Genomic DNA, 12,169 nt, shown 5'->3' on the forward strand with positions numbered 1-12,169 from the left:
AATTTAAATATCCTCTTTGTAAACTGTTAAGTTTACAGCCTTTTACTTTGTAAAAAAAAAAATACCCTTGCAGTGACGTATTGTTTCCATTAGTGCCCTTTTGTCAGAAGATGAGGCTAGAATTAGCGTATTTCTTCCAAGCATGAAGTCCTGTGGGGTGAGGATGGGTGTGGACAGTTAGACTTCATGAGATTTATAAGATGTCTTTAAAAAGCTACCAGGGCATAGAGTTCCAGATGGAGTAGGGGAAGAGGTCAGAGTGAGAAAAGTAAACTGTGGTCATTTCCAAGTTGTCTTATACCAGTTTTTATCCATTGCATCCTAACTTGTACAAAACAGTGCAGCGTCTAGGACCTTGGCCCCTGAAATATAGAAGAACCTTAAAATGTACCTTATATTTCTGGTTTAAAAGTAAAAATTATAGAAAGAACTTAGAGTACAGTTGTTAGAATGATCTTTATTTTGGAGAGACTTAATAGTTTAACCATTTTTTAAAAATATGTTTTTATGGGAGAGGCAGAGAGAGAAAAACATCAACAATGAGAGAGAGGCATTGAGCACTTGCCTCCTGCACCCCCCGCCCCTCCCACTCTGGGGATCAAACTCACAACCTGGACATGTGCCCTGATTAGGAATTGAACTGTGATTTCTTTTTTTTTTTTCTTTTTTTTTTTTTTTAAATATATTTTATTGATTTTGTACAGAGGAAGGGAGAGAGATAGAGAGTCATCGAAAAGCTGCCTCTTGCACACCCCCTACTGGTGATATGCCCGCAGCCAAGGTACATGCCCTTGACCGGAATCGAACCCCGGTCCCTCAGCCCCCAAGCCGATGCTCTATCCATTGAGCCAAACCGGTCTCAGCTGAACTGTGATTTCTTGGTTCATAGGTCGACGTTCAACTGCTGAGCCACGCAGTTTAACCATTTTTTAAGTTGTGTTTTTCTAAAGACAATGAATTGTTCTGATTTTATTGTCTAAAGTTTTACATATGTCTCCTTTTTCCCTGATTTCCCTCCCTTCCCCCGCCCTCCCGTTTCCCAGCCATTCCCACCACGGGCAAGCCCCCACCGCCCCAATGTCTGTGTCCATGGGTCATGCTAATATGCATGCATACAAGTTCTTTGGTTGCTCACTAAACCCCCACCACCACCACCACCACCACCTCCTCTGCCATTTGTCTCTGGATCTATTTTTGTTCATCATTATATCCCACATATGAGTGAGATCATGTAATATTTATCTTTCTCTGACTGGCTTATTTCACTTAGCATAATGCTCTCCAGTTTCATCCATGCTGTTGCAAATGATAAAAATTCCTTTTTTATAGCAGCATAGTATTCCATTGTATAGATGTACCACAGTTTTCTAATCCATTCATCTGCTGATGGGCACTTCATTGTTTCCAAATCTTAGCTATTGTAAACTGTGCTACTATGAACATAGGGGTGCACATATCCTTTCTGATTGGTGGTTCTGGTTTCTTGGGGGCAATGAGTTTTTATTATTCAGTTGGAACAATATAGAAACCTATAAACAAGAATGAAATCCAAAGAGCTTGAGCAAGTTTGTGCATATGTTTCCAAACTTTATATACAGATATGCACATGGTCTATGTGCACATATTTTATACATAGAGACATAGAAAGATATATATACATAGGAACATATACATGGTGTAATAAACCTGCATTTTTCCTCATGTCTGTTTTGGTGATGTTGCTAAGTCATTTACATGGGTGTAGATCATCCTTTTATTCTCACTTTCTTTAATATATTTTATTGATTTTTTACAGAGAGGAAGAGAGAGGGATAGAGAGTTAGAAACATCGATGAGGGAGAATCATCGATCAGCTGCCTCTTGCACACCCCCTACTGGAGATTTGCCCGCAACCACGATACATGCCCTTGACCAGAATCGAACCTGGGACCTTTCAGTCTGAAGACCGACACTCTATCCACTGAGCCATACCGGTTTCGGCCTTTTATTCTCACTTTCTTTGGTAGAAGTATTTCTACACATTTCTGCCTTTACATATTTGAGTGAGCATTATTTAACACATTTTTTTAAATGTGTTTTACTGATTTCAGAAAGAAAGGGAGAGGGAGAGAGATAGAAACATTAATGATGAGAGAAAATCGTTGATTGGCTGCTTCCTGCATGTCCCCCACTGGGGATCAAGCCCACAACCCAGGCATGTGCCCTGACTGAGAACTGAACAGTGATCTCCTGGTTCCTAGGTCAACCACTGAGCCAAGCCAGCCAGGCAACACATTTTTATCTGAATTTCACTGTGTACAGTCATTGGTACCTATGGCTGCTTTTGAGCTAACTTGTTATATTTGTTTACTGTGATCTGAGGAATTGAAAGCCAAGGCCTAAAACTTTATGTACACTGAGTAAGCTTTGAATAATAGGTCAGAACAGCATTCCATCGTGTGTAAAAGTAATGTGGCCTTAATGCAATTGCTTTAGCAGTGTCCTTTTTCCTCCTCCTATTAGCTGAGGAGATCTTACAGCCAGAAAGGTGTGGTACCGTACCATATGCTGGTACTCTCTGCCCTCAACAGTCCTCTTCATCAGAGCTGATGGCGATGGTATCTGGCTGCAGTTTACGGAACTGAGATCCAAAGGCCAGACTGATTTGCCAATGCTGCACATACAGAAGCCGTACTGAGTGGCTTATCCTGCACATAGCTATCTTCCACGTAAATGCCAGCGGAGGAATTTCCATGTAACATTGTGTGTGTATAAATTTGGTAGTGAAACATTTAGAAATATCTCCATGACTTCATTTCCCTAAGTGAAATCTAAAGTTCCCTAGCCATGGCAGCTTTGTTAGAGAATTACAAAGGTCTTTATGTCTGAGATGAGTTTATCTTCAAAACTGGTGCGATGCTTTTCCTGTGCCCCCAGGTCCGGGCATTGATGTGCCTGCCCCAGACATGAGCACGGGTGAGCGAGAGATGTCCTGGATTGCGGACACCTATGCTAGCACCATCGGGCACTATGTGAGTACCCACCCAGAGGCCCTAGGGCTGCATTGCTGTCTACAAGAAGGAACAAGTTGTGTTATATGTGAAAATGGAGAATTCACTGGGTTTCTCTCCTCCCCTTTAATCATACCTTGATTTGCATGTTATTTTACTTTTGTCTCTAGTCTTAAATCATAAATATAGGGAACATGGATTGAGCTTTTTGCCTTATGTGCCTCCCTATCCTGGATGCCGGGATGGGGCCCTCAGACAATAGAAACGAAGTGAAGAAGCATCCCGTCCTGACTTTCCTCATGTTCTCACTTAGGAGGAATGAAAGCAGAAGCAGATGAGGTGTGGAGGTATTGTGATGCACGATGGAGAGCTGTGGTTTCCTGGGATGTATTTGGACTAGAACTTGAATATGGGTAGGATTTGAACAGAGGGTGAGTTGGGGAGTGGGAGTAGAGTTCAGGTTGTCTGAAGATAAGGCATATTAGAAATGTGCTAAGAGTGAAAAGGTACGTGAACTAGGACAAAGAATTAAACCCCCTAGGGTTTTAGTTTTCCCTGCTGGTCAGATGGGAGCCTTCGATGCTGACTTCGCAGGCAGTGTCAGGCTGCACTAGCAAAGGGAGGCCCTCCTGCACAGGGGCTGGGGCATCATGGGCCCTGGCAGACACCAGTTGGCAGGACTGAGTAGGACATGAGGGATCAAGGAAACAGACCATGTCGGGTCGGAAAAAAACAGAAGGACTGGAGTAGAAGTGATGCCACTGATACAGAACCCGAGAAGAAAACTAGTTTTCTGTCTCTGGGAGAGATTAAGCCCTGAAAACAAACATTCAGGAGCTTTCTCTTAAAGTATGCGGAGCACCTACTACTTGCAAAGCAAAGTGTAACAGGTGCCCAGCACAGCTACAAGTCCGGACGCTGTGGAAGGAGCTAGGGGAGCCTGGCCGAGCCCGCGGAGGTGAGCTGAGAGAAGCCTGTAAGGATGAGCAGGCACCAACTAGAATAAGGGAAGGTGAGGGTTAGAAGCGGAAGGATGCACCTGGGGAACAGTTCTCATGTGCAGGAGGAGGCCATGGTGGCCAGAGGAGAGAGTGAGACTGTGAGGCCTAAGAGAGGTCCCCAGAGCAGGGTCAGACCAGTATCACCCTGTAGGCACCAGCAGGACTGTGGTCTTTGTCCTGTGTGCAGAGGGAAACTAGTGCAGCACTAACTGGAGTGAGTGTGTGACACAGCGAAGTGTGCCTTTGGAGCTTCACTCTGTGAGTGGTGGCGAACGGGGTTGTTGGGCAGGAGCCTGTAAGGCCCAGAAAGACAGTGATGTTAACCCGTCCTGGCATTGGAGAGCAGCTGGCAGACTGAGGAGCCTCTGACGGGAAGTAAGCACTCAGTTATAGAGAAGGGGTTGTGCGTGTTGGGGGGCGGGAAGTTCTGAAGAGAAACCAGTTCAGCAGCTGGCTTGTCCTGGAGCCATTGCAGGGGCAGGGGCAGAGGAGAGGGCATGGGGCAGGGGCAGTGGAGAGGGGACGGGGCAGGGGCAGTGGAGAGGGGATGGGGCAGGGGCAGTGAGAGGGGAGTAGGACATGAAGAGTAGTCTCCATTTGAAGAAAACAGAAGACAATTCAAAAGATGGCTATTGTCCCAAGAGAGAGAAGTTGGCTGTTCGCAGAGATCAGTCTGATCCCGGGGTGCAGTCTGCAGGGAGGACATGGGCAGGCAGCCTGGATTCTAGCCTGGCTCCTTCGCAACCAGCTCTGACCCATGGCAGTGCCTCTGCTTCCTTCCCTGTACAATGGCAATGATAACACTCCTTCCTTCGTGAGGTAGTCATGTAATGCCCTTAGCACAAAGAAGTATTATATTTATAACTACTGTATCAGGTCAATTACACAAATCCCCTGAAATAAAACAGCAGTATGAGACATTGATACTACAAAGAATTTTGGTTTGACTGTCATTCCCAAATAGGATGTTTTTATAAGTGTATTAATTCCTTAATTTTTTTTTCAAAGTGACACAAGATGAAATAGAAAATTTGAAGAGCTACAAAGCTAATAAAAAGTAGAGATTATGCCCTACCTGGTTTGGCTCAGTGGACAGGGCATCGGCCTGCAGACTGAAGGGTCCTGGGTTGATTCCAGTCAAGGGCACGAGCTTGGGTTGCAGGCTCAATCCCCAGTAGGGAGCGTGCAGAAAGCAGTCCATCAATGATTCTCTTTTATTGTTCCTATCTCCCTCTCCATCTCCCTTCCTCTCTGAAATCAATAAAAATGTCTTTTAAAGTAGAGTTTATTATTTATAAAAAAAAAATATAAATAAAGCCTTTTCATAAAGAAAACACAAGGCATGGGTGGTTTTATGGGAAAATTCTACCAAGAAATTTACAAGTGCCAGTCTTACATGTCATCTTTTATGTTTGGGGAGTTGTAGGTATGGTCTCTTGTTCTTTTAAATTTATTTACATGTATATTTTTTAATTGATTTCAGAGAAGAAGGGAGAGAGAAACATCAATGAGAGAATCATTGATCAGCTGCCTCCTGCCAGCCCCTACTAGGGATTGTGCCCACAACCCATGCATGTGCCCTGACCAGAAACCGACCGTGACCTGATACATAGGTCTGTACTCAACCACTGAACTACACTGGCCAGGCCTCCTGTTCTTTTTTAAGCGAGACACTAGATTGAAGTGTGCGGAGTAGTGGACAAGTATATTGTTATTCATAGTTCATTCCCAGTAGTGATAGCAAAAGAATGTGCTGTGAGACGTTGCCAGCGGAAACCTCAGGCTGTACTAATGAAAGGCTTTTCCTTAAAATGATTGGAAATTCAAAATCAGGACTATCAGGAAGCATAGTTTTGTTATTCCAGGAGTGAGCCTAAACCACACAGCCCCTTTTGTCTAGCCCCGCCTCGAAGAGCCGTGTTCTCCCGGGGCTTCCAGAGCAATTAGGCTCTCTGGGGGCCAGGCTGGCACCACGCCTGTCGGCTCTGGCATTCGTATTTCCACTGTTTAAATGGCACTAGGCTTGCAGTTCTGCATACATTATTCATGGGAGAAACTGTGGGAAAACTAATTCTGTAAATCTTTACTAAACTACTTTTTTTTCCTCATTAATTTTGTTCTTTCTGTTGGCATTTGTATGAGTAATAGTTCCCAGCTCTCCCTCTAAAAATATTTAAACAATGCAGAAAAGTACCAAATCACTTTTTAACTCATCAAGCTAGGATATGTATTGGACGGTAGGGTAAGTTATGAAGTAAGGCACTTGTTTCACATGGGTAGCAAATTGCCTAAGCTTATTAAGTAGTTTGTGTCTTAGCCATCATGTAAAATGCTTTCTTCACTTTTATTGATTTCCTATGTACGACTGGACTGTCCCATTTCTTCTGTCACTAATCCAATTGGTCTATTCTGTGCTGGTTGCTACAGTTTATAGCATATTTGATGCCTTGGAAGGGAAGCCCTCCCAAGTTCTTCCATCTTTTTTCTAATTCTATTGTTTCTGCAAAAGAATACATGCCCATCGACTCCGGGCCCAGACAGGTGGTGATGAAGCCCTGCCCTCACTCACGCCCACAGCGAACCAGAGGCACCACTCAGAGCGGTGGCCTATGTGCCCCACTCACATGTGCCTGTTTTCTTAACCCAAGTGGTACTGTACTAAATATACAAAAAACTGGAATTTCTTGAAGTAGAATTTCTGGGTTAGTGGGTTTTCTTATTTTAGCAACTATTCCATATTGCCCCAAATTATTTTATTCTCAGTTAATACAGACTGAGAACTGTGTTGCTTCTATAAATGCCAATTTTTTTCCCCTTGAATACTTTTGCTGGCCCACTTCTTTATACATAGATAGATAGATAGATAGATAGATAGATAGATAGATTTGATTTTTAGAGAGGAAGGGAGAGGGAACGAGAGATAGAAAATCAATGGTGATGAAAAATCGATTGGCTGCCTCCTGCACACCCCCTACTGGGGATTGAGCCGCATCCCGGGCATGAGCCCTTGACTGAATCAAACCCAGGACCCTTCAGTCCATAGGCCAACACTATCCACTTTTTTTAAGGTGAACTTGAGCTTGTTTTCAAGTGCTTTTTTAAAAGTAGTATTGTATTAAATTTGTAGAATAGTTTGACAGAAGAATATTTTTACAATATTGAGCCTTACCATTGAAGAGCACCATAATGCCTCTTCCTTCAAAGCTCTGTTTTGGTGATGTACTCGAGTTTTGTTGTTGTTTTTTAATGGTTTCTCTTTTTTTTGCAGAGAGGAAGGGAGAGGGATAGAGAGAAACATCGATGAGAGAGAAACATGGGTCAGCTGCCTCCTGCACATTCTCTACTGGGTATGTGCCCATAACCAAGGAACATGCCCCTTGACCGGAATATAACCTGGGACCCCTAAGTCCATAGGCTAACACTCTGTCCGCTGAGAAAAACTGGTTAGGGCTGCACTATCCACTGAGCAAAACCGGTTAGTTTTAATGGTAGATTTTAAGACACTTAAGGATTGGATGTACCCTGATTAAGTATGGTATAAGTTATTTGTTGGAAGAATAATACTTTGTTATATTTTCATTGATTTTAGGGAGGAATGGAGAAAGAGAAACATCAGTTTTGATAATCATTGATTGGCTGCATCCTATTGCCTCCACTGGTGGTTGAGCTCATACCCGGCATGTTGGAATTGAAGTGTGACCTCCCCTGAGCCTTGCTGGCCCTGGCCAGGCAGGAATAATACTTTTTTTTTTTTTTTAATTTCAGAGAGGAAGGAAGAAGGAGATAGAAATATCACTGATGAGTGAGACACATTGATTGGTTGCCTCCTGCATACACCCTGACAAGGGCCAGGGCTGGAGCCTGCAACCTAAGTACCTTGACCAGAATCGAACCTGGGACCCTTCAGTCTACCGGCTGACACTCTATCCACTGAGCCAAACTTTCTAGGGCAGGAATAATACTTTTAAGCTATTAAAAATGCTATCTGGCCCTGGCCAGTGTAGCTCAGTTGGTTGGGTGTCATCCCGTGTACCAAAAGTTTGCCAGTTTGATTCCCAGTCAGAGCACATGCTTGATCAGTGTTTCACTCTCATTGATGTTGTCTTTCTCTTTATCTTTCTCTCTGAAAAATCAATCAAAAATCTTTTTTTAAAGAAAATCTGACCCATTTTTGTGACATTGTATTTGTACTTTAGGAATCTAGTTAAGTTAAATTCCTAACGCCCTGTTCCTCCCATTGGAAATACTAGCCTAGTTTCACACATTTTCGGGGAACAGAAATTTCAAAGAGTGAGTCAGGTGCCTCCAGATGACGCTCCTAAAGAGCGCATTTTAGTTGAATGAGAATGTGTTTGGTTCTGTCATTCCATTGATTCATCAAAGGAAATTCTCCTTAGGTTACATCTCTGAAGCTCTGGCTTTCTCTTGCAGGATATTAATGCCCATGCCTGTGTCACTGGCAAGCCCATCAGTCAGGGTGGGATCCACGGACGCATCTCTGCTACTGGCCGGGGAGTTTTCCATGGAATCGAAAACTTCATCAATGAAGCTTCTTACATGAGCATTTTAGGAATGACACCAGGGTTTGGAGATAAAACATTTGTTGTTCAGGTAAAAGTTTTTGTTTCTTAAAGAATAACTTATAAGTTGTTTTTAGATTTGTGTTTTTTTTTAATTTAATTATTTTTAATCTCTTAAGTTTTAGAATAGTTGTTTTCAGAATATTACGCATTTTATTGTGTGAGCTTTGGTATGATTATGTGACTAGAAGCAATTTAAGTATCTCTAGGACACATATGGAACTCTCACCAACTCCATTTTGTTTTTTTATATGTTTTATTGATTGGCTGCCTCCTGCACGCCCCACACTGGGGATCGAACCTATAACCCGGGCATGTGCCCTGACCACAAATCAAACCGTGACCTCCTGGTTCAGAAGTTGACACTCAACCACTGAGCCATGCCTACTGGGCATCACCAACTTCTTTTAATCAGTATTTAAAAATTGAGACTGTATCCAGAAGGGGAAATCACTTAAACTATTAGGGGTACACAGAAAGAATTTTGGTATTTGATTACTTAAGGAATTATATTGAATGTTACTTTAAAATAGAATTCATATTCCTCCCAATTAGTGACTGACTTTTTAGTACCAAAGGACATCTGGTCGTGAGGGACCTGGGTGGTATGGTTGACACCATATCATCTATAATCATCTATAATAATAAAACCATAATATGCTAATTCAACTGGACTTCCTGTGACCCCTGGACAAAGCCAGGGCTGTGAGGGCTGAGGCAAGCTGCCGCAGCTGCAAAAGCCAAGCCCCTTGCACAAATTCCGTGCATCGGACCTCTGATTTCTTTATAAATCAACAGGGTTGCACTAACTAAACTTCTTCAGGTCTCATTATCACAGACACAAAGGGTTGGGTTGTTCATTGTTAAACATAGAAATTTATTCTTGAAAGGAAGCCATTTAGTTCATTGTTTCTTTTGGCAAAGGGATTTTGAGAATTTCTTTTAGCAGAATGCCAAGTTGCATTGGACAGAGTGTGATTTACCATCTGTCTGTAGTAGGAAGCTGTTTTTTGTGTCATAAGTAATTGTTCTTTACAGGGATTTGGTAATGTGGGCCTGCACTCTATGAGATATTTGCATCGTTTTGGTGCTAAATGTGTTGGTGTTGGTGAATCTGATGGGAGTATATGGAATCCAGATGGCATTGACCCAAAGGAACTGGAAGACTTCAAATTGGTATGTTAAAGCTAATATCTGAGCAGTTTTACTGTCCTGAATATTGTAAAGTTGCAATAGCTTTTATTTAAATCTATTGCCATTGCTTACTTTTTTAAAATGTAACTTTAAAGATAACTTTGTCTTCATGTCATTTGGCACTAAATTCTGGTGCAGCTATTAATTCCGATACTTAATCAATTACAGCAACATGGATCAATCCTGGGTTTCCCCAAGGCAAAGGTTTATGAAGGGAGCATCTTAGAGGCCGACTGTGACATACTGATCCCTGCTGCCAGTGAGAAGCAGCTGACCAAGTCCAATGCACCCAGAATCAAAGCCAAGGTAAAAGAGAATAGAGACTGTCCAACCTTCCTCATGGGATGCTATTGAAGGTCAGAGAAAAGTATGCATTTTGGGTATCCTCTTTTTTGTTTTGTTTACAGCTTTATTGGGATACTAAAGGCCCAGTGCATGACGTTTGTGCACTTGGGGGTGCAGAGAGGGTCCCCTCAGCCAAGCCTGCGCCCTTTAGAAGTCCGAGAGCCCTCAGGGGATGTCTGGCTGAGGGCTTAGGCAGAGCGGACATCCTTAGCACTTCCATGGAGGTGGGAGAGGCTCTTGCTACCACCATTGAGCTCGTTCTCCCCCTGTGGGAGCACACTGATCACCAGGGGTCAGCCTCTGTGTTGAGCATCTGCCCCCTGCTGGTCAGTGTGCACCATGATGACCAGTTGTTCCGCCCTTCTGTCAATTTTACCCTTTTATTATATAGAATAGCACACATACCATACAGTTCACCTAAATGTACAATTTAATGGCTTTTAGTATATTCAGAGTTGTGCAACCATCACCATGGATTTCCTTTTAAAACAAATTTCCAAAAAGTAGTTATGGAAATCAAAAGGTGGAAAAATAGTTTTATATACTTTAGAGCAAAGTGACTTGATTGATTTTAGAGAGGAAGAGAGAGAAACATCAATGTGAGAGAAAAACATTGATTTGCTTGCCTTATCTGGGAACCCACAACCTTTTGATGTATGGCTCCAACCAGCTGAGCCACACTGGCCAGAGTGACTTTTATTAATTTGATTAAACTGGAATTACTCTTTCCTACAACCTCCTACCCATACATGCACATCTCTTGGCGCTCAGCTTGGTGGTGGTGGCAGCATTCCTATGTGTTTGACTTACAGATCATCGCTGAAGGTGCCAATGGGCCAACAACTCCAGAAGCGGATAAGATTTTCCTGGAGCGGAACATCATGGTTATTCCGGTAAGTCGTCTGTTTGCCAGTTTTTACATATGCTTGGAATTGGAATTGTTTTTGTAAGGAATTATGGGAGGGAGGATCATTAGTTTCCCAAGCTGTTAGTGAATTCATCTTTAATTTGTGTTTAAGAAAATAAAATAGAAGCATGATTGTTAGTATGGTAAGCCTGTCAGTTTTTGGCTGAGCATTTTCTGCTAGCTTCAAGCTCTTTCTTGAGTATGTATTTAGCCTTCTTTAGAACCTAATTACATAGATGTGTATTGTGCTAGAAATATTTTTCTAACTTAAAATTAAAGATTGCTTTATCATCCTAACAGTATGCATTTCCAGTGTCCCTGCAGCTTTGCTCAGGAAGCTAATGTGAGGGTCATGTATGTTTTCAGTGGATAAGCGTGGGTCCAGACAACAGGTTATTGACAACTGGAAGTTAGTGCGGATTAGGGAGCATTTTTAGAACCCTTTGCTGAAGGTATGAAAATTCAGGTTCACAGAAGTTCGCTGTAGAGGGAATGCTGCTGCTGGGAGGGTCCCCGCACAGCCCAGCCCAGCCCAGGGAGGGGCAGCAGTTCTGTCAGAAAAACCGTTTTGGTGGAGAAGAGGCTCTAACCATAGCTGCTAAATGCTTGATTAATAAAATGAAATAAAATAAAAAAGCAACTCAGATGAACCGGAAAGGGAGATTGTTAGATTTAAGTGTGAAGTTTTAAGATAGCTAAGATATATTTGGAAAGATTGGCACTTAATCTGCTTTGATACTAAAATTGAGCTCTTAGTTTATTGTAAGCTTTTATCTAAAACAATCATCTTTTATCTTCGGTATCTTCCTGACACATTTTTGTATGTAGGATCTTTACCTGAATGCCGGGGGAGTTACAGTATCTTACTTTGAGTGGCTGAAGAACCTAAATCATGTCAGCTATGGCCGTTTGACCTTCAAATATGAAAGAGATTCTAACTACCACTTGCTCAGTAAGTTCTGACGATCTTGTTCTCCAAAATTAATCTTTGGGGCCAGCTAGAAGGCTGGACAAAGCTTAAACTTAAGACCAGTTTCCTTTTTATAATTCTAAAGAACGTAAATTAATTTCAATACCGAAAAGTATATTATTTTGCTCATGAATCTTAGACCAAAAATATATAATTTCTTTATGAGTAAGCAATATATTAGC

General features: G+C 42.3%; 1 protein-coding gene across 5 annotated transcripts in view; it reads left to right on the forward strand.

Moving 5' to 3' along the window:
- GLUD1 (glutamate dehydrogenase 1) overlaps nucleotides 1-12,169 on the forward strand; it is a 40,410-nt gene that overhangs the window by 18,851 nt on the left and 9,390 nt on the right. For 3 of the 5 annotated variants that reach the window (XM_036461228.2, XM_036461230.2, XM_036461231.2), the window contains exons 5-10: nucleotides 2,917-3,011; nucleotides 8,423-8,602; nucleotides 9,610-9,747; nucleotides 9,934-10,071; nucleotides 10,923-11,003; nucleotides 11,846-11,969. In XM_036461228.2, coding sequence (XP_036317121.1) covers nucleotides 2,917-3,011; nucleotides 8,423-8,602; nucleotides 9,610-9,747; nucleotides 9,934-10,071; nucleotides 10,923-11,003; nucleotides 11,846-11,969 — 756 coding nt within the window. The remainder of the gene's footprint in view (nucleotides 1-2,916; nucleotides 3,012-8,422; nucleotides 8,603-9,609; nucleotides 9,748-9,933; nucleotides 10,072-10,922; nucleotides 11,004-11,845; nucleotides 11,970-12,169) is intronic. The other 2 variants (XM_036461233.2, XM_036461232.2) reach the window with 1 other exon arrangement.

This window comes from Pipistrellus kuhlii, unplaced genomic scaffold, assembly GCF_014108245.1.
Source record: "Pipistrellus kuhlii isolate mPipKuh1 unplaced genomic scaffold, mPipKuh1.p scaffold_m20_p_35, whole genome shotgun sequence".
NCBI classification, from domain to species: Eukaryota; Metazoa; Chordata; class Mammalia; order Chiroptera; family Vespertilionidae; genus Pipistrellus; species Pipistrellus kuhlii.